This window comes from Anas platyrhynchos, chromosome 5 (assembly GCF_047663525.1).
Source record: "Anas platyrhynchos isolate ZD024472 breed Pekin duck chromosome 5, IASCAAS_PekinDuck_T2T, whole genome shotgun sequence".
Classification (NCBI taxonomy): domain Eukaryota; kingdom Metazoa; phylum Chordata; class Aves; order Anseriformes; family Anatidae; genus Anas; species Anas platyrhynchos.
In genome coordinates this window covers 38155084-38177801 of record NC_092591.1, presented here as the reverse complement: position 1 = coordinate 38177801, position 22718 = coordinate 38155084, and the positions used below count along the sequence as shown (strand labels likewise).

Here is a 22718-nt window from a genome sequence, read left to right as displayed (position 1 = left end):
CCATTTCCCCTCATCTTATCACTTGGTGCTTCGGACAAGAGCCCAATGCCCACCTCGCTACAGCCGCCTTTAAGGTAACTGTAAAGTACAATAAAGTCTCCCCTGAGACTTCTCTTCTCCAAGCTAAACACCTCCAACTCCCTCAGCTGCTCCTCATAAGGCTTGTTCTCTAGACCCTTCACCAACTTTATGGTCCTTTGGATGTGCTCCAACACCGCAATGTCCTTCTTGTAGTGAGTCTTGTAGTGAGTATAGTTGCACGTATCTCAAATTGATGGTGTTAAGGGTTGTATCACAGATGAGGCTGACAGATTTATAATTCATGACAGTAAATGAAAACAGTAAGGTCAACAGAAATTAATTAACAAACATTGATTTTATTTGGAAAATATACTGTAATTTAAGGTACTTTAAAGTAGCGCTTTAAGCAGAGATTTCTTTGGTCCTGACTGTACTGTAGCTATTTTTTAATAGAAGGGGAAAAAAAACTTTTACATAGTTGATGACTATTTTAATGAAGCTTGTATCATTTTCTTGTTCAAGCTCTTAAGCTCTTTTATATCTTTTCAGTTTAGTGACAGACCAGTAATCAAGAGCTGCGTAACAGTTTTCCACAAAACAGCTTTGATAATCAGATTTTTATCATGAATATAGAAGGTGTTCCTATTATCGTACACTGCCATCCTGCAAAGGCTCTCTTCAAATTAATGAAAGCAAGTGGCATGTCAACTGAAATGACATGCATATGCTTACTGAATTGTACACATGTTGCTGACACTATACAACAGATACCCTCCAACTAATTTCCAGATTGTACTATGCTTTCTGTTTCATAAAACTAAATAAAGATCAGGAAATTGAGGTGGTAAAATAGATGTTCTGTTTATCAGACTGGTGTAATTAGTGGAGAGTTCTTTGTTTTTTGAGAGAAAGTTTGGGTTTGTCCTTATCTATATGAATAGTTTCATAAACTTCATGTAATCTTTATAGAACAAATTTTCTTCATTGTATTCACAGGAGATGCTGGGATGTAATCTGAAGTATACAGAGAGTTCTGTATATAGTTTCTTTAATCAATTATCAATTCCAGCATGTAAGAAAAGCACACTCTCTTCTCTAACACAGTGTCACACTGACTTTGAAAATCACTAAATGATACAGAATAGTTTTGCTATCTGGAAATGAGACTTCCCATCAAAATCTCCTTTACATTGATTAAGGCATTCACTGTTATGTTTGAGCACCTGGTACAGTCCTGTCCACACACACAAAAAAAAAAAAAAAAAAAATCCAAGAATAGCACTTTGGGAAGACATCTTTAAGGATTTATTCTAGTAAATGAGACCATTAGTCTAGCTAATCCAGTATCCTGCCCCTAGCAATTGCCAGGGTTTCAGAAGAAAGCTTCTGATCTGTACCTGCTCAGACATGACTGTTACTTCTCAGCTTCACAGTGATTTGTCACAGGCCCATTAGAGTGATCTTGTCCTATAATGCTCAGATGCCGAAATTATTTTGTCTGTTCTTCCAGAAGTTAATAGTCTTAAGTTATTTATTCCATTTGTCAATCCAAAGGAGAAGCTGCTCGTTTTTATGCAACAAATGAAAAGAGAAGTAATATCATGTTATCTGATTATATTTATATCAAATATTTGTTAATGTACATTCTGAGTGATAATTCTGCATGAACTCCACTAAAGACAATGGAAATATTTGCTGCAATGTTGATTGAATATTACAGCAGGGGATTCCTGTCATGAGAGTGTATTGTATTAACTGCAGAGGAAGTGAAACTACCAGTTTTGATTAGGGTATAAAGAAGGTTAGATAGACTTGAGTGACAAAAAGTATGCCAAATATGGCAAAAGAAAGAAGCCTGCTACAAGGACAAGGGAGGAAATCCTGTAAATCTTTCCTTCAGAATGAAAACAAAACTAGTGTAATCATTCAGTTTATTATTATGTTTCTATCATAGCTTGCATTTGGAGGAATTATCTTTCAATTTGGAGGAATGGCATGTAATAAAAAAACTCCATGATGAACTATCTTTAGTGGTATGCTACTGTCATAAACAAAGTTGTGAATTGAGCCCTCCCCTGCTCTGAGACTGGGCTTATTTTTTGTTTTGTTTTTTCCTTTGGCAAGAAATATTATATTTATAAATATATATATTCAGTATATAAAATAAATAGTTTCAGTATATAAATAAGTGCATTTCCATTCTATTTAACAGTAGTTATATATAGACTTGTTTGCTTTTTACTGTTCCTTCTGTTATTCTCAAACCACAACCAAAAGCAAGTACGCTTCATAATCCAGAATTAGAATCTCCTCAGACAAGTGGTCTTGCTGCCTATGAATAACCTTTAAATAATTAAGCAAGATAAAATGAAACAGCCTGAAGCAAGCTCCAGATAAGATCCTCACCTGCATCACAACATAATGAGGAAACTACACTGAAAGCAGTCTTAGCCTACGAATAATGGCACAAACATCTGTCATCACAGTTCTGCAAGGCTTATATCCACCTGTGTAATAAATACATGTTCCCTGCGGCATTCCAGCCTGCACCCTTGTTCACAAGTATTAAGGAAGACTTAGTTGCTGAGCGACTTCTGTTACAAACTATAATAATCTTAAGCAATGTCTTACTGCATACAGGTTGCTTCTTAGACCATCAATATGAAACAATTGGTTCTGAAGAAGACACAACAATAGCCAACAACAGACTTGTTTTTTTCTTCTAGCCTTCACAACTAATGAAAACCCATGCTGTTTTTTTGAACAATATGATCCTGAGATTTCAGAAGGGGCAGCTGAGAAAATGTCTCTGTGTCCTAAAGGACAAAGAAGCAGATGGTTTTGTTTGAGTTTTATTATCTCCCCTCCATACTCCCCCCAAAAAAAAGTAGGCATTCATTTGTAGGCTAGTTCGAGTATCCAAGATACGCACTACCATAAAACAACTTGCCACTTACAACCTCACATGAGTCTTGGAGTCACACCTCGGTATGTACAGCCACTGCTTCCATTAAAACATGGCAATATTTAATTATAGCTGATTCATTACAGCCTACGCTGTGGTATCAGTAATGCGCTTTTCTTTCTGCTGTAATTTGTTGCCTACCTCTTACAAAGCAGTATGACCTCAAGTGTGGCTGTAATCCAACATAAACAGAAAAGTTGTGCAGGTTAACCACACTGTCTGATGCCAAAGAGGATGCTGCATCAGTCACTGGAAATGGTGGAGAAGGGGTCCTGGAGTCTTTCTGCCTGGAAGGCAACCAGGGTGGAGGTCACTTGGAGGGCTCTCTGCTGGATAGATGGGGAGTGTGAAGGGTTGCATGCACCTGAATTATCCACTCACTGAGGGAGTGCAGTTGTCTTTGTGTTACATAAAATGTAGTGCACCCAGCAAGAAGTAATGCTAGCTGCTGCTGAAATCATATTTCACCAAGCCATGGGCAAAGACAGGATTCTCAGAGGAAAGGATTTCTCTTTCTGAGGCCTTTTGGAACATGCAAATTCTGCTAGTCTCTGAAAGGTCAAAGAGGACTTGCACAGTATTTCTGATTTTCCTTTTTCCAGTTCAAACCCCAAAATAACTGCACGTATTTTTTAGTGACATATAGTAGAAGTTCCCAAAGTATAGCCAACATGCTATTTGCAGCATGAGGAGCCTTGATAATCCATTTTAATATGTTTTGTAATTGTAGTGTAACACTTAACTGAGGTCCTGTAGTCTGGATGAATTCCTTTATACAGTTACTAGCATTATTGCTAATTCTTTGAACAGCCTTCCAGGAAGGAATAGCCTCCCATAAAAATAACTTTCAGAATTCTTAAAGGAAAAAGATAGTGTTGAACATTACATACAGTCCTAGCAATTGGTTAGCTTCTGGTCAGGTCACAAATGTTAAATGCAAAGTATGCATTTAATGAATTGAAAATTGTTTTGGATTCCTTTAGTATTCTTGTATAATTTGTGTTACCGAGTCCTAACACTGTGTGCCTTTAAGCTCTATGTTAGCATCAACACTGCTGTTAGGCAGGGGATGGCTACTTCAAAATTACAATTCCTGTTTAGATCTTAAAGAAAAGAGAGAGATTTAAGACACCAAAATTGAAAGTATACACAGTTGCCATCTTTCACCTTTGCAATTACACTCTTTTTTACGGAGGAACACGACAACTCCTTATACACTGTTTCTCATGAAGGTAAATAGACACTTGAACAGGATGGATTGTGGTTGTTCAAGATGAAGTGCATGTACAACTGTCTTTGCTGCAGTGGCATCTAACAGAGAAGATAAACAAAGGATTTGATCCCACTTTTCACTGATGGAAGTTTGAAGTGGAGCCTTACCCCCATTTTTGCACACATCAAAAAAGTCAGACAGGTAGTAGTGCAGCCTGCTTAGAGGCCAGTAGTTCTCATGTGTCAGGTCTCTCTACATAGCCCTGTTGGTTTACCTAACTCATAATTTGTATTGCTACAAACTGTGCAAGTGGTACACTTTTATAGACTTGTGTTGGTGTTCTTCAGTCCCAGCCTAAAGCATCCTTCCATTCCTGTTGCAAAGCTTTTAGATAGAAAGGTGGCAACCTGTGTGATGTCTACTTAATGAGACTTCAATTCTTGAGTTGAACAGAGCAGTGTGGAGCCTTCAGAGGGAAAAAATCTCAGTTGTATCCTAGTTGTAACTACTTTTTCAAGTGTGTGTGTATGTGTGTGTATATATACATCTATATTTGTGCACACGGGTGCTTACTTATGCTGTAACTCTTAATAGTTCCATGCCACTAATCTGCTTGCCTATTCTTTTCTGTAGCCCAGATGATTTACTGAATGCACTGAATGAGGGTATCAGTCGTGCTGATGTGATCATTACATCAGGAGGCGTATCTATGGGGGAAAAGGTATGCTAAATTTAAGTATGACTTCCTAAAATATGTATTTCAAGCCAGAGTTTGTCATCAGAGCTTCTGCCTTTGTATTAATGTTTATTAATAAGGGATCTTACTTCTTTTTGTACACTTCAGTGTGAATTAAGTAAGAAAAAAGCCATCAGTGCTGTCCTCATTTACTTTGTTCTTATTATAGTAGATGTAGTACAACAGGGAAGATTCTAATTCTAGATGTGAGTGATTTGCATTTTTTTTATTTAAGGAATTAGTTGTGTAGTTATGATAACAAAGGTGATTGGTTAATAGCACATAAAGACAACAGACTTCTTTCTATTCTTAGAGTAGGTAAAATGTAGGCAGAATAAAGCTACTTTGCAAGTACTGTGAAAAGCAGCTGAGTATATAAATAGCTCTTTCTTACTCAGCAGATCTGTTTCCTGTATGTGCCAGAGCTATATCTGTTACAAAAATATTCTGATCACATTTTACACCTGATAGTCCTACAGAGGCAATACATACGAGACACAGTGAGCTGATATATTTGCCTTTTGAATCATTAACAGAATTGTTGATTGAGTTCCTGTTGGTAATCCCTGTGCCAAAACCATCAAAGAAAATAGGGATACAAAGATGCTGGTGGGGCGTAGATGAACCTGCAGGACATTTATTAATCATGACTTATGCGAAGGAAAACTCAGATTACTTTTTGATCCCAGGCTGAATCTGTGAGTTTGGCAGGTAAAACAAACATCTCTCCTTTTATAACTAACAGATACTAAAGACAGTCATTAGGAGATGACAAGCATCAGTACTGTTTTTGTCACTTTTCTGAGTAGAAATCATATTGTTGGATACATCATGGAAATGGATAACAAGTTAAACCAGTGCCAATTACTTTCAATTCCATTATTCTCCTCCGTATTCATAGAAAAATACTCAAGGACAAGTGCTGATCTGTAAATTGGGAGTGTAGTAACGTAGTAAATTGGGACATTGTACAGACATGGGAACTCTAGGAAGTGACTAAACTGCTGAATGGTCTTACAGGCATTTATGCATTCTGGCTAACTTCTCTATAGCCTGAATTTTAGGCAACAGCATAAAGTCAATAGGCTCTGTATTCCACTGACAGTTCTACCTCTGATACTGAGCTTTTAGCAGGTTTAATGAAATAACTGAGCATCTAAAAATTAAATGGCAAATAAAAATGTGGTTAATGCAATCAATAATCAATAAGTGAGAACTCATGCCTGGCTGAAAAAAAATTGCTGCTTTCCAAGTATTTGAACAAAAGAGAGTGAGAGAGATGAGAAGACTGCAAGGGAGCTTTAGATTTACTGCTTCTAAAGTCTGTCTTAACAGTTGATTGTTACGTCCTGTGTCTTAAGTCACACTAAACACAACAGACAGGATACTACATCTTTGAACACAGCAATTTTCAGTAAAGCCCAAACAAGTAATTCCAATTTCTGTGATAACTGGATCGATTGTATTTATGCAGAAGCATTTAACTTGAACTAATGCACAAGCCACCTACAGTTTTTCCGTTCTGAGAAACTTAGGACAGTTAAACCTGAACACTGTGAATTAGACCATGTCCCCAAGAAATTACAATAATTACAGTATCCTGAAAAACTATGATTTCTACAGTCTTGATTTCAAAAGTACTAGGAGATTTCTAAGTCTGCCTCTAGATAGCTTCTGTGGCAAAAGTTAAATAGCTTGATGATTTGAAGGCTTAACTTTGAATCATAAAGGTCGTTTTTTTCCTATCTTTTACTTAAAGAATGTTCTAGTAATAGGTATTTGTGGGGTCATCTTAAGATTCCAGTGCTGCAGATGACTTTTAAGTAAATATATTAGTATGTCTTTGTGGAGTCAGGTTTGGCACCTAAAATCAGTTTGTTCTTCACCCCTTCTTTTTGAAAATACTTTATTTCAAATACTGGAAATTCCCCATTGGACCATAGCACTTTCAGGATATAACAAGTCTTTCATCTTCACTTGATATTAATTAATTGCTTTGAACACTTAGATGGTATAAGCCACTTTTATGTTACTTAATTGATTTTTTTTTTAATTTAAACAGGACTATCTTAAACAGGTGCTGGATATTGATCTTCATGCACAGATTCACTTTGGCAGAGTTTTTATGAAACCAGGGTAAGAAATCTTTTTAATGAGGTAGCATGGATTGAGGCTGTATTTGGCCAAATATAAATGCTAAGTGCTTCAGTAGATTCCAGTTTTCCAAATACATTATAAACCACATGGTAGATACATATGGGAAAAAAGTGAAGTCCATCCTGTTCATATTAGTTATCATGTTTATAGGTGAAATTAAACACAGAGATTACTTTTTTATCAGTAACAGGTATTTCTCAACAACTGCTGCAAATCAGGAGCTAGCATACTTTAAGCATGTCCATAATCTTCACTGTGATCACAGCTAAGATACTGACATTTGTGTGAAACACCTGGGAAATACAGGGACATTTAATTGCTGTTTTGTTTAACAACCATCTAACTGCACTTCAAAATTTACATAGGTCATACCACTATAAGCAAACAATTTATTGGGAAAGATGAAATGGCAACTAATATTGAAAGTTTTATTTATTACAGTATGGATTTGGAGGTCTGGCACACAGTTCCTGTTATGTTAGAGACATTTTAAAACAAAAACATCAAACACCAACTTCCCCTGGTAAAATATGATACTGATTAGTCCTAGCAGATAGAAAATTAGGCAGTAATGATCAAAGTGTGGCAAATCTCCCAGGTACTGCTGAGTAGATGATAGTTGTTAGCTCAAGATGAAGCCAAGGAACTCAGCCTAATCACTGCTCCTATGAAGTATCATCTCTAATGTTTGAAAGGATTATATTAACATATATAGAAAACTTTTTTAACATGAGTCCCTTTTCTTTGCTAGCCACAGTCTTGAATCATGACATTTCTGTCTTATTCATATAACTGTAACAGCCCCGATAACGAGTCACAGAAGTCTGAATTTGTTCATCTGTAGACTATCTAGCATTTGCTGCTCTGAAATACTGCTTCATTGTCAATATTGCTGTAGACACGGGAGTAAAGGGAACTAGTCACTAATCTTATCAAAAAAAAATAATGGTGAGCCATCTATAGAAAACAAATACAGCTCTGTTACTGTTAAATTTTTATGTTATTTCTTTGTTACTTGGTTACTTGCATGAAGACAGGATAGTAGATTTTTGTTTATTAATTCAGCTACTTTCAGATGGTTTGTCACCAGAAACAAAATCATCATTTTTTTATTTTCTAAATATTATAAATAATAACATAATAAGGTTCAGTCAAAGTCCAGTGCAGATCATAAATAGCTTTCCTTTTCCATAGCCTGCCAACAACTTTTGCAACTCTGGATATTGATGGCGTAAGAAAAATAATCTTTGCGCTCCCAGGTAAGATGTTTTGTGGATTACTTTTGTTGCCAAGCACAGTTGACAAGATGTGAAACAATACCATGTCTGGTGTTCCTGCTTCCATCCTCAGAATGTGCTGCTGTACAGACCTTACAATTTTTTCCATCCAACAATTCCTTTGGGTTTTGTAAATACACTGTGCAGGGGTGGTTTTTTATTTTTCCCATAGCTCCCTTCACCTTCCCAATAGAGATTCTGTGTATGTAGGTCAGTGCATCCACTCTGAAGTACTGAAAGACCTACAGAGGGCCAAGGAACACAGTATCACAGAAGGAAGGTTGTTTTGTTATCCTTGTAGTTTGGAACCAAAAGAGGGCAGCATTGCTTTACCTCCTGCGTGCTGGGTTGCCATGAGAAAGCTCAGAATAAATTATTTCTTTGGGAATCTAGCTATAAATCTGTCCTCCTAAGTTAGGAAAAATGTATTTTATTCTTACTGCTCTGGCTTTGCATGGATTTCTGACAACAAGGAATCTTATTCTTGATAAGCTAGTGGTGTTCAGAAGTCTCTCAAGTTTTTTCTCTCGTTTCTCTCTCTTGCTGCAGTTGGGTTTATTTTGTTTGATTGTTTGTTTTTCCAGGAGAGAGATAACAGAGTATCTGTTGTCATGTTATATATTTTATAATTGTCACCTAAGGCAGGCCAGATGTGGAAGACAAGTAGTGTTTAACAGAAGTTGGTCAAACACCTCTTCTGTGTGTCAACATAAACCTTACAAGTCAGTAGAATTCTCCTAAGCAGTTGTACTAAAGCTTTTTGCCACTCCGTTAGGGAATAGAAAGTTATTTAATATTACCTATTCTTCCATAGGTCATGGAAACCTTAACCATGAATCAGGCACCAGATCAGCTTGGACCTACATATATTCCTGTGCACAATAAACACTGCCCCTGCCGCAGACAAAACTAGATGTAAGAAGAAAGGCAGCAGAGGAATAGAGGAAAATGGCAGGGCCTAAGGAACATGGGGCAGTAGTGCTCAGAGCAGAATTTAGCACAACATCAGCCAAAGAGCAAAGACATTAGCTTTGAGCAGTTTTACTTGCCACATGCTGCTTCAGACTTAAGTGGGAAGTTTCCTGTACATAGCATGAAAAGCTTCTTGGAATCCTTTAGGGTGCAATTGCTATAAAAATAGGAGATTGCCTTCACAGAGTAAGTCAAGAAAAAGGGTGTCACTACCAGCTGTTCTTTAACCTACAGGCAATCCTGTGTCAGCTGTTGTCACCTGCAATCTCTTCGTTGTTCCTGCACTGAGGAAAATGCAGGGTATTCTGGATCCTCGGCCCACCATTATCAAAGCCAGGGTAAGAAGCTTGTCCTGTATTTAAAAAGTCTCTCAAGTTGTTGAAACACATCTCTTTGAGCTCTGAAAGACTGTCTTGTTTGGGGAATCAGAACACTAGGCTAATTGACAAGTTGAAAGAAGTTCACAGAAAACAGAGGTTCAGTATGAAGCTGTTAACATGAATATTCAGTCCCGTAATTCCTAAGAGTGAAATAGCCATGTAATGGAGCAAGATGTACACAGGCAGCCATTTGCCACTCAGGCAGGAAGGATTATTTTGCTGTATAAAAAATACATTCGTTTTAACCTGTGATAAAAAAATGTAGAGTAATCTGGTAATACCAGTTATGTAATTTTATGTTGCTAATAGAAAATGCAAATTTGAACACCTTTCTGTCCTTGAATTGATTATTTATATATGTAATCTACAGGATCCCCACTCAAAGTAATGTAAGTCCTTTAAACTATTCATGCCACTCTTATAAGAAATGGTGGATATAGTAACTCTGTTTAATATAGATTCAAGGCATATTATTATAGTGTGTTATTCTACTATTTTTGCTTGAAAGAAGGTATCAAAGAACAGATTACCTTTTACAGTTTTCCTAGTTTTCCTGTCTATGTGCAGACGTTTCTCTTGCAGGGTATCCCGTGTGTCTCTCTTCGACACTTCCTCAGCAGCATGTTTTTTCCTTTATCTCGTGTCTAAAGTATTGGAAAACAGACAGAAATTTGTAGCATTCCAGTTTTGAGGAATATGATCCTCAAACACAACACTCACTTTTGCATGCCTTTTCCAATATGCTTCAATTAAATTGCATTGTGAGTGATACCTTGTGTGTTTTTTTGTTTCAAAGACTGGTCATTTCCCTTTTGTCAGGGCTAGCAGGTTTTTGAATGTGAATAAAAGTTTTAGCTTTACACAATGTAAGCCAGAGACCAGAAGCGATAAAGCTTTTTTCCAGAGAGATAGTATCTTTGAACTCCTGTAAAAGAACAGCTTTGGAATATTTCACTTAATGCTTGCAGACTCCATCATACTCTTTGATATTATAATATCATAGTTGTATTTCCCTTAAATACTGCAGTCTTTACATCCTACAGCTTTTGATCTTGCACCAGGCACCATGTGGCCTGGAAATGCAAGTTTTTAAAAGACTATTATTAAGGAAGAAGATTGAACAGATGATTCCATTATCTTAGACAGTGATATCTTAATGCATGACATTTTCATCCTTTCTTTGCTGCTTCTACAGTTATCATGTGATGTGAAATTGGACCCCCGCCCAGAATATCATCGGTGCATACTGACTTGGCATCACCAAGAACCACTACCTTGGGCACAGAGTACAGGTTAGTGCCCAGTCACACACACTAACAGACGCTCACAGGTCCTATCACTCCTTCATGCATGTTTAAAAATAACCAAGCGCATGCACATGTATTTTCGTATAACCTTTCTTACACAGACTGATTTGCTCACTTGTGCACATGCATGTTCAGTCATTTAATTCATACATGGTATTGAAATTCAGTCATGCTATGACTCACCAACTTAAAGTTAAAACCTTCTTTATCAGAATAATCTGCCTTTATACATATACAAAACACACTTGTATGTTTGCATATATGCGTACATTCCTTTTTGTAAATACTCATCCATGCTTGCTTGTACTCACAGGCACATTACTCTTTGTGCATGTACTAAACAAACATGGGTTGGGGCATAGTTAGAAACATTTCAAATAAAAGAAGTGTGATTCTAGCAGAACTGGAAAAGCAGAAGAAACATCAGTGGCAGTATATATTCTCTTAAAGCAGACTAAGACTTTTGTTAGTCTTGTTTGCCATCTAGGGATGCTTCTGGATACTCAGCTGCAGTTGAGGTAAATAGAACATTTGAATGTTTTTTCTGTGTTGTTATATGCCACTTCTTACCTTACGCAAGGAGACTGTCTGGAATGATTTCCCTGTCAATCCAAAAGTTTGAAAACCAAGAAATTAATGGGCATGAGTTCCTACTGCATTTTATTTTTTTTTTTGTCACTACAACCAATACTATACTGCTTATCTCCAGGGTATATTGTATAGCTCAGTGTCCTGAAGAAACCCATTCTTTTGAGTTGGTATATTAAAAACATTCTAGACTGTGCTGGTTTTGGTCTCTGTACAATCTGAACTAGATACACAAACTGAAAAATTAAGTAATTTTGATAGAATTAGAAATTCCAACAGAAAAGCAATTAGCAGTTTACTACAAGATATGAAGTACAGATAAAGACTTAAGGGGAAAAAATGTGGAAGGCTGGATAGGAAAGTAATCAGCAAGGGAATGAGTGTTTTGAGAACCAGAACGATAGGAGGATGTCTATTTCTCTACATAGTTCTCCGTTCCTTTCTACCTTTGAGCAGATAAATCTCAGCTCTGTGAATAAGTTAGCAACACGAGTATCTGTAAGAACAGCTCTTGTTTCCTGCCTGGTGTGTTGCAGCATTTGAAACTAACTGAAAAACTAATTGATCTTTTTCTCTGACTCTTCTGTAGGGAATCAGATGAGCAGTCGTCTGATGAGTATGCGCAGTGCCAATGGACTGTTGATGCTACCTCCAAAGACAGAGCAGTATGTGGAGCTTCACAAGGGGGAGGTGGTGGATGTCATGGTCATTGGAAGGCTATGATGTCACCAGCAAGAGCGAAGCTTTGATGCATGTCCACATATCATTGACTGTATCCTGTAATATGCAACGGCACAGCTAGTTTTTCTGATTTGGATAAAAGTTGATCAGTATAGTCAACATCTTGAATTATATTTCAAATGGAATTTAAATAAATACCTTTTAAAAAAAATCTTTAAAAAGAAATCTTAATGAAGAAATTTATTCTGATTATATCAAAGCAACTTTTTCCTTTCCTTGCAATTGCTTTGTGTGTTCAATGCTAGTTCTAATAGCGGTAGCTTTTAGTAGACAGCAGTAGGTGCCTGCAGAACTTGTGTTTTTTCTCATCTTTAAGATACAACTACTTATGCTCTTAAAACAAGGCTGTCTGCTTATTTATACTAGCGTAGACAACACTTGGATTTCCCTTATCAGTATGCTTCATAACCGCTTCACAGAGAGCTTCTGCTTGTTCTTTATCTTGTATCTCGTGTTGATGTGCACAGTGCCAAAAGCGGAGTGGCTGCACTGGGAACCCAATGAAGCCCCGAGGTTTCCTCACCTCGCTGCGCATTCAGGGATCTCTCTTGTCCCGGCAGCCACCCAGCTCAGTACTCTTGGGCAGTAACTGGATACCTTTTATTTCAACAAACAAAAAATTGCTTCCTTAAGTGCTGACAGCCTTTTTAACCAATACATTTAAAAATGTACAGAACTAAAAACTAAAAAAAATCAAAGACTGATCTTGTACAGATATTAGTGTTACCAGCATTCGTGTGGAAATTAAATGAGCAAAGAAATAAAACTAATGTTAAACAACTCTGTACCATAACATTTTCTGTAATGATATTGAAACTTAAATGAATAAAAAAAATCCTCAATCATTATTTAAAATTTCACCTGTTTAGCCTTGTTGTTTGAACAAAAAAAAAAAAAAAAGTGTTTTAAGAGGGTATTTTGGGGTGGGGGAAGAGGAGAGGAAGGAAGGGAAATAGTAAACAGAATCTAGAGCCTTCCCTAATGTACAATATATCACAGGCAGACTGAAAATGCAGAGTTTGCTCTCTCAAACTCATCTCCCACGGGAAGCAGCATTTGGAGGGTTTTACAATTGGACCCAACAAAGCTGAAAAATTTTTTTTTTTCCTGTTTAAGTTGTGTAGCATTTGCAAACAGCTCTTGTGCTGCTTTGTGTGGAATTTGATAGAGCTTTCACTTTCTTTTTCTGAGGTTCTCCTTTTGATACTGGGACTGTTTAGCCCTTGCCAGATTTCATGTTTCATCTGTGATTAAAATCATATCAGTGCCATACTGCACCTTGCTTTCTGGAGTTCTTGGGTCAAATGCTATCCCATCAACTCCATCCATGAAGTCAGAACTTTTGCGTATAGTATTGTTGGAGGACTTAGTCAGGAACAAGGACACAGAAAACTGTGTTTAAGTCCTGACAGCCACAGTGGATCAGAGCTGTAGTTCTACAATAACTGGAGAAGACATCCCCAAGGCTGGTTTTAAGACCTAACTCTGCCATGTAACAGCCTGAATACTCCCTGCACAGGCCATTACAAAGGTAGAAAGCAGGTAGGTGTGCATACACCACGTTCAAAGGTACTCCAGGGAATGATCTTTCAGAAAAATATTAATATAAATTGCTGATCATATTTCTTTTTTCTGGACTACATGTCCACACTTGTTATCTCTCTATATAGCAGCAGGATGGCATCAAGTTAAATTCACGAATGCCTGTATTTACTGTACCAATATTGTAAACCACAGCAGTAACGGGAAAGTTTAACTCATCTCTGAGAAATAATGTACAACATGGCCTATTTTAAGCAAAAGGATTATTACATGGAGAGGCAGGTGACCTATTCTCTGTAAACACCAGTGATAGGACCCATGGGAATGGTGTTAAGCTGAGGCAGGGAAAGGCTGGACATCAGGAAGAGGTTCTTCACCGAGAGGGTGGTTGCACACTGGAACAGGCTCCCCAGTGAAGTAGTCACTGCACCAAGCCTGTCTGAATTTAAAAGCGCTTGGACTGTGCGCTTAGTCACGTGGTCTAAACTTTTGGGTAGACCTGTGCGGTGCCAGGAGTTGGACTTGATGATCCTTATGGGTCCCTTCCAACTCAGGCTATTCTATGATTCTATAGCTTGGGGTTATTATAGGCCAACAGTAGGCAGCATATACAGTGAAAAATCGGAAATTTATAAAGGACATCAGTAACGATAATATGAGGGATTGTTCATACAATTGAAAATGCTAGAGAAAGATGAAAGAGAGACATATGGAAACTTATCTGCAATATCTTGGGTCTGGCTGACATTAAAACCATTAGTCAATACAAGTGTGGCTGAGAAGAATTGGCAGTATGCTGTGTAAGATGCATGGCTCCATTTAAACCATATCTTGGCATCATAGCACCCACCATTGTAACAAATAAAGCATTTAGAGGTTAAAACAATCAAGATTTTTTTTTCAAATCACTGCTAATATAAACTGTTTTAGCCACCCTGCTGTGTTTTGTAATGTTCTTTGCCCAGTGTTCAAGGTTTTATGCAAGAAAACGAACTTTGCAGTTTCTGAGAGACACACACACACATCAAAGCCTTTGTTAACACTGAAATCAATAGAAGTATGTTGGAGAGGTAACTCTGGGAGCAGTTTAAATCATTATTACAACTATGTCTCAGTTATCAAGCCTAACAGCTGAAAAATTTGGCTTAATTGTTGTAATAAAAATGAATACAAATGTGACAGATAAATTGGAATCACTTTTTTTACGTTGGTTGGCAGCTTCCAAAAAAGACATAAAGGACAAAAAGGTCTTCAAGTATGTGGGTACTTTGATTCAAGGACTGAGACTTGCAAATGGAAACATTTTAAGGAGTGTTTTCTCTATTTTTACTTCTCTAGATAAGGCTTTAGCATTGTCAAGGTAGCAACATAACGAGAAGTGATGCCAACAAAGACTGAAGGCTGGTATTCCAACATTTGTATTTTTCTTCTTTTCACATTTTTCTTCAGCACCCATCCATGGGAATTATCTTGGGTAGAAACATATATATGTATACAGTGGCCTTTTCTAAATACTAATTTCAAGACCTTAATTACAGAAATTACAACATTAATTCTATCTTGATATTAAAATATGCTAGACATGAAATGTCTTTGATCTCTGGGTAGTTATTAGAGAGCTGTGTGACTCCAGAGATTACTAATTAACATGGAATCTTTAGCCTTTTTGATTCTGAAGCTGAAGGGTTACACTTAAAAGATATTACAACATGGGTTACACTTAAGGACAACATACAACTGGAATGGCTTTGCAATTCTGTCTTTGCCCTCCCCACCCTGCTGCTCTGCGCTGAGTACTGAAGCTTGTCTCTTTCGACACGTCTCAGTCCAGAAGTGCAACTTGCCTTGTGGCCAGTAAAGATGGTCTCCAGGCCACAGACAGCCTGCACAGAAGTTCCCAGTGGAATGACTGGATCCACCATTTCCACCCAGTTCCCTTGGTTCAACATCTGTCAGTGTTACAATGGTGCGTGCCTGCCTTGTTGCCTTGGTTTGGCAGCAATACTAAGGGCCTGCCTGATTTGTGTTTGAGAAAGTTCCTCAGGTTTCCTTCTGCCAGCACTTGCCAGGCAGGAACTACATCTGGAAGCTGAGACTTGACAGTAAGACATCATATTTTGGAGATCAGGTACCAGACTAAGACGATGCAGCACTTCATTATGTTCTAATACTTAGCTTCTCAAAACCAGCACTGTCACCTGAGCAGTTTGTGAGGTTTTGTGTTGGGTAAGAAAAATACACACTAACACAAAACAGAAGAAATATACCACAGCTGTGTTTTCTTACAACAGCACTGAAATATTTCCAGGTACCTGTATTTACAGTTCACAAAGAAAACAATCAAAGGGAATGGTCAGATACCAAAAAGCAGTTAAGTATTGGTTAGTGCTGATGGCACATTTCTCAGGAAGTGCAGAAAGCAGTCAAGTTGAATAGGTGGTTTAAAGGTAGAGTCTATATCTTGGATGCATTTTTTGGCATATTTGCATATACAGCTTTGTGCTTCCCATGGTAGGTGGGACAGTATTAAATGAGGAGTCAGACACTGATTCAGGCTATGTTACCAAGCAATACATTGGTCTGGCATGTAATAATCCTTACAGTCTTCCTCTTATCTGAAGAGAAAATAAGAATAGGAAAGAAGAGGGTAGATGTTGAAATTCAGTGCACAAAACTTGCCAAAACAATCTATTTTTTTACTTTGCATGAAATTTGAAACTAGCTTTTAATACCAGAAGAGAAGCATGAAGATTGTCTGTCATTTATGCTGACACTTTCAAAAAAATCTGGTATACTTTTATCCCAAATAGATTCAGGAATATATCCCCAAACTAATATTCCTTTTGTGAGGTTATTTTAAGTATTTCCCAACATTCCTGGGCAGAAACTCTGCTTAGGTGCCTTGTATCTGTGGCCGTCTCTTTGCTGAAGCTAGTTCATTGGTCTTATGCCCAGGAAAAAGCTAAAGAAGACTTCAGCACCACAGGTTAGATGGGGAAGGACATTTATGGATGTAGTCAATGAAAGCAGAGACATTTCTAGGAGAGGGGGACAACAAAGTGGTCAAAGTCACAGCTACAAAAAGAAAGTAAAAGGGGTTGTAGTGGGGAGAACCACAGCAGCTGATAGTTAAAGCAGCAATATCTGTGTTGAGAAGAGGCAAGGCATAATTTCCCACAGCAGTATTTGGTCAGTATGATGCAATTAAGTGTTAACCTCATGATGAAGAACATGATCTCTACTAACTAACTACAGAATGGTCTGGCAACCTCTTCACCTTTCCAAAGCCAGCCAGTTTCCACAGAAAAAAAAAACCACAATATTCGCTGTGCCTTCAACACAATACTGTCAGTAGCTTCATTTCTGTTTACTCAAAGTGCAAAAACAACATTGTTGTTTCTTCTGCTTTCTTTTATTTATTTATTTATTTTCTGTTGTGGATTTTTCAACCTTGATCTTTGTTTTCTAGTAAGTATATCCCAGCCTCCACCCAGAAAGGTGAGTGTCCACGCTGGATTTAAACTGTGTATTGAAATGCAGGCACTTCCTGGCTAATTCATGGGGAGAAAAAGCCTATGGGTTTTGGAAATATTAACCTCATGACATGCTGCTAGCTGCATGTTTTCTGAAAGGGCTTAGTGACTCATAGTCAGCATTAGAGTAAGACTTGCCCTGTGCATTCATGCCATATTGCACACAAGCTGACAAAGCTCTTGGAATATAAAGCTTCAGAGGGCAATGCACAGATGCTCAGTGGCTCTAGCTGTCAGACTGGTCTGGCTGGGATTACTGGTTCCTCACAGCACTGCATGGTGACTTCCAGCATGCTTTATCTCTCTACAAGAACTTCTGCATTTGCATGGGCTTGGGTTTAAAAATACAGACAGCAAACTTAATTCTTGCAGAGGTAATTACAAGCAAACCTGAGGATTGGTTGTGTGCCAGTAACTCTACACAAACATAGCAGAGAAAGCAAATGCGCTAACATGATCCTGATAACCAGTGACTTGAAACTAGAATTAAAGTAACTTCAAGGAGAGTGTAAGAGAAGAGTTTTCCAGAAGAAAAGCATACAGCTATGCAAAAACTACCTTACAAACAGCAGCAGGGGAAGACTCCAAAATCCTGATTTACTCTTTTTGTTGGTACTGGATACTGCCAGATTATAACAATCATATCCTGATGCATTTCTATCTATAAAAAGAAATCATACTTGTCCAAGAGCTAGATGAAATGTGAAAATGTCTTAAAATAGCGAATTGGGCCTAAGAGAAATTGGATCAAGATGAAATAATCTGAACACAAATTATAAATCCAGTGAAGCCACCAACATAAACAGTACTGAAGTGTTACCAGACAGTGAAATAGCAAAAAAACTGTCCCACCCAACTGAGAAGAAAGCATGCAAAGTAGCCTTCCTCAGTACCTGACTTTCTCCTTGTGGATTTTATTGTGACCTGAGATGGTCTGAAGGGATGCCATTATCAAACACACACCTAAAAGATCAGCAGGGCAAATGAGAGCTAGCACATCAAGGATGTAAAGCTTTTCAAGAACAGCACAGTATTACCAACCGGTCTGACAAGAGCATTTACTAACCAGATGCTTGTCTGTGGTGGCAAAGTGAATGATCACTTCATCATTTTGAAAAGTTGTGCTGTTTGGCCCACCGAATGGGATCCAACTCTGCAGCGATGTGCAGACCGGGCACTAAGCCAGGAGCAGCCACCCTAAAGTTTGCAAACAACTTTCTACACCAGTAATGGCTGTTTCAAGCAGAGAAGACAGCTTTTGTGGAACCACTCAAGAAACTGCCAAGAGAGAGGCAACATAACACCAGAAATCCCTGTGCTGTGCAGTCTGTGAGATTTTAGGGGGGAAAAAAAGCCTTCCCCCTGAAAAAAAAAAAAAAAAAAAAAAAAAAAAAAAAGATACATCCTCCAAATACTCCTCCAGCACCCACAGTGTTTGGTACAAGAAGTCCCACAGCTTAACAGTGTGAAGCATTATCTCCTCTGTTTTGTTCTGCATCTGCCACCTCCTAGTTTCATTTGATGCCTCTTAGTTTTCATGCTGGACTGAGTAACAAGAAGCCACCCTCACACTGCCACCCACAGATTTGTAAACAGCTCTCATCTGGATTAAGAATCCTATTCTATGTATGCTGCCCTTTGTGTGTGGCCATGCTCCATCTCAAAGGGCCCATAAATTGGATCATCCCTGCTGCATGTCTTTGAACCCTCTTAAGTTTTACTTTAATCTTTCTGAGACAAGAAGACCAGAACTGTATGCAGTAGTAAAAGACATAACTGTCTTTTATAACAGCACAATAATGACTTCTATTCTTCTCTGTTTCCTAATATTAATTTTTGTTTTTCAGTGCTTCTGACCAATGTGTTTTTATAGATCTTAAAATTCAGATAACCTTAAAGTCTCACTCTTAATTGGTTGCGGTCAACCCAGAAAAAGTAATTGTAGAGCTGACAGTTTAGGAAAGTATTTTCCTCATAGGCATCATTTGATTTTTATCAGTATTGAATTTCCTCAGCTGTTTTAACACATTTTCACTCAATTTTGAGCAATCCATCTGCAGTTCTTTGTAGCTTTGTCTTTAAAAATATATTAAAATATATTAGAAAAGGGATGAATGGTGAACTGATAGAGCCTGTTGACAATACTAAGATATTTGTAGTATTAAATATCTTTACTAGCTTAAATCTTTTGGACTGTTTCTCCAAGGAACTTCTGTACCCCAAGAAAAGGGCTTTTGGCCCTTTGGGTGTGAGGAGATGGGACAACAGGTATTTCAATCCATATTTACTACTTCCTAATCTTTCACTCTTTCAGGGGAGATAGGAGCTCAGGAAAACTTAGGGCAACCCTAACATCTACAAAAGGACATCTGTAAGTATCCATGTTACCCTGGAGCCCATATATGCAGCTACCATGCTGCTGTTGCATTATGCTGGAGAGGTGCCAGCTGATCTAATAAATCCTACCTAAGGCAATAGTACTCTTGTCCACACATGGAGAAGTTGCAGTGAAAAAATAAATTAATTAAATTAAATTAAATTAAAAATAATTAAAAAAAAAAAAAAAAAAAACAGGGCTTAATATTTTCCCATAGCTGTCCTGTATTTGGATGAGGTTGCTGGATAAGACAGATCCATCGTAAATCCTGGTGGGAAACCTGTTGGGATGTGACTCTGTGGAGCCCGCTGGCAGGTGAGTGTGCTGTGCCTGGGGGAGATTTGCGCACAGGGACCTGAGCCAGCTGGTTGTGGCGCACTGTGCCTTTCTGAAAGCACAACCTGCTGGGGCTTTTGGGTCAGTGCTACATAGCTGGTCGTCACTGAAGGTGTCAAATAATTAAAATGAATGGCCTGAGAGCTACTAATCCACCATTCTTTCAGGGGGGGGTGGTCACATGGAGGTGCAATGCTATTTGAACCCATCTAAATAAAAGATGGTTAGCTGTACATCCATGAGTGGCTTTCTGCAATTTTCTGCTGGCCAAATCTAATCAATTTGCCCAATGTGCTATAAAAAACAGCAACCAAAGCAGAAGACAGGATTTAGTATGCTGTTGGCAGCCTGTGTTGCTAGGGAGCCATGCAGCTGCCTTCTCATTACCTGGTGTTTCTTCTGAGGTGGTGGCTAGGGTTAGATTAAAATATAACAAAATAACAGTCCTATCTTGGGGTGTGTGTTGAACAGCACGCAGACAAAGGAGAACAGAGAAGATGGCAGGTGGGAGAACCTAAATAACACCATGCACCAGCTACTCTCGGGTCCATCACAGGAGCCTTCAGCATGTCAAAGGTCCATTTCCACAAGCCCAGAGGACCACAGGGGCAAAACGGCAAGTGGGAACACAAATTATGGACAGGAGGGCTGTCACAGGAGAGCCTCAGCCCCTGCACAAGTGTGAAACCCACCAACTTGAGGCAATGGGAGAGCTCTCGCAATCAGTTTTCAGACTATCTGGAGACTACACCTAGGGGTGTAGGACATATTAAAGGAAGCAGAGAAGAACTTTTTAGGATTGCACAAGATTTTTGGTATGTTTAGGGGAGGAACCAGCGCTGGTGAAAAGGATGGGTGTAGTGGTTTTGGGGAGGAACAGATGTAGGAAAATAGAGGGATAAAGGGATAAAAAAAAAAAAAAAGACAGTCAAGTATAAACAGGTACACTTGTTTGGCTTTGCCCAGTCACCACACTCCATCCTGTCTTATTCAATGTCATTTCTTTTCCTGGATGAGGAAGAGGTGAGACCATGTCAGGAGCTAGCTACTGGGGGAGCAGAGGAATCCCAGCTGGAGAGACCATGGGGTCTGTGGGACAAGTGAGACCCATTTCAGGGGTATGGGGGAGCTGAGTGAGGGGTCTCTACCAACACAAGTGGGACTGCATCCTTGGGGCCTCATATGTCCAGGTGCCAGCAACTGAGGAGTCCAGGATCCAGGGGCCAGCTAGGGTGTCTGAGCCCTGCTGCTGGAGGGATCAATACTGCACATATGTCTGCATTTCCCAGTACCAGCCTTCATAGCGATCAGCTAGAGAAGGGCACTGGGCACAGCTAGAGAGGCCATTGGTACTGTCTGTGTGTGACTGCTCTATATATACATGCTGTATATGTGAGTTTGTATTTCACCTTTTGGGAATATATGCTTGGCCTTACTGTTGGTGGAAGCAAGGGGCATGGAGCTGCAGCAGTCTCACTTCTGCCAAGCTACCAGATTCACCCCACACCCTGTACCCTAAAATATGATACAAAATTTGTCTTAAAAAACTGATGGCAATATCTTTTTTAATAGCCAGACCAGTGGCTAAAGAAGCGGGAGTGAAAATCCTAGTCAACACATTAGAGCAAGGCATGATACAGTCACCTGAGCTAGCTAGCACTGTGCCAGCACATGCACCTGGCACAACAGAGCATCCTATGGCAATACTGTCTTAGGTCTAAAAGTGTTATTATCCTGCATTACAAGAGTCCTTGTAGCTATACCGCTTCCTAACACAGTCTTAGCTCAGACTCTCTTTCCTCTGGTATCTTCATACCACATATGCATAGTCCAAAAAAGTGCCAAGTGTGTGTGTGTATTTGGGGTATTTGGACAAGACTTGAACCTTCCCTGGTTTAGGCAAGAGGTGTGAGCACTTGACTGTGGAATCAGTGTCTCCAGCTCAGTTGCTCACCTGTGGTGGTGTTTAGAATTGTATTTCTATTGTCTAGAGATGGAAAGACAATTCAGTTTTGGAAAAATGTTTTCTTGTTGTTGTTAGTGATAGCGCAACAATGTATCCTTCTCTGTCCTTGTAAAACCCAGCCAGTAAAGCAAAGCATCACTGTCTTCCACACCGGAGCAGTGTTGTTTTGTATAGCAGAGAGAACAGAAAGCATTTGTGCCGGACACTGCTGTGTCAGTGCACAGTACTACCAGACAGTCAGGAAACTATCTTAGTGGGTCTTAACTAGGCAAACAGTAGATGTGTACCTATGCAAAGGAGGCTGCAAAGAAGATTGCACAATAGTTCCTCAAACTGACAGACAGCATAGTTCTCATTTTGTAACATCAATACTGCTTTAACCAGCCTGGTGCTTAATCATGGCCTGAACCCTTGTCCAAGCATCAGGCTCAGTTGGAAGCAGAAGTGTTATCACATACGGTGAAAAAAAAAAAAAAAAAAAGGAGATAGTATCGACAGCGTCACATGCTGATTAGAACACATTCTGACTGAACAAAAAGGTTATTCCAGCAAAAGAATGTATATAGAGAAGCTAAACCCTAAAAAACAGGGCAAGCTGTGAATATAA

At 38.7% G+C, this 22718-nt stretch overlaps 1 protein-coding gene and 1 long non-coding RNA gene across 31 annotated transcripts in view; one reads left to right on the top strand and one right to left on the bottom strand.

The window, feature by feature from the left end:
* The window catches only part of GPHN (gephyrin), a 279461-nt gene extending 266244 nt beyond the window's left edge, over positions 1 to 13217 (top strand). For all 27 annotated transcript variants that reach the window (XM_072038874.1, XM_072038880.1, XM_072038878.1 and 24 more), the window contains 6 exons: positions 4833 to 4920; positions 6998 to 7071; positions 8287 to 8351; positions 9576 to 9679; positions 10917 to 11013; positions 12206 to 13217. In XM_072038874.1, the coding sequence (XP_071894975.1) occupies positions 4833 to 4920; positions 6998 to 7071; positions 8287 to 8351; positions 9576 to 9679; positions 10917 to 11013; positions 12206 to 12339 (562 nt within the window). In that variant the 3' untranslated portion in view covers positions 12340 to 13217. The remainder of the gene's footprint in view (positions 1 to 4832; positions 4921 to 6997; positions 7072 to 8286; positions 8352 to 9575; positions 9680 to 10916; positions 11014 to 12205) is intronic.
* Positions 1 to 22718, bottom strand: part of LOC140002649 (uncharacterized) — a 94694-nt gene that overhangs the window by 54153 nt on the left and 17823 nt on the right. For 3 of the 4 annotated variants that reach the window (XR_011809734.1, XR_011809737.1, XR_011809735.1), the window contains exon 2: positions 10252 to 10365. This is a non-coding gene — a long non-coding RNA (uncharacterized lncRNA). Of the gene's footprint in view, positions 1 to 9830; positions 9968 to 10251; positions 10366 to 22718 lie in introns of those variants that run through there. The other variant, XR_011809736.1, reaches the window with a different exon arrangement.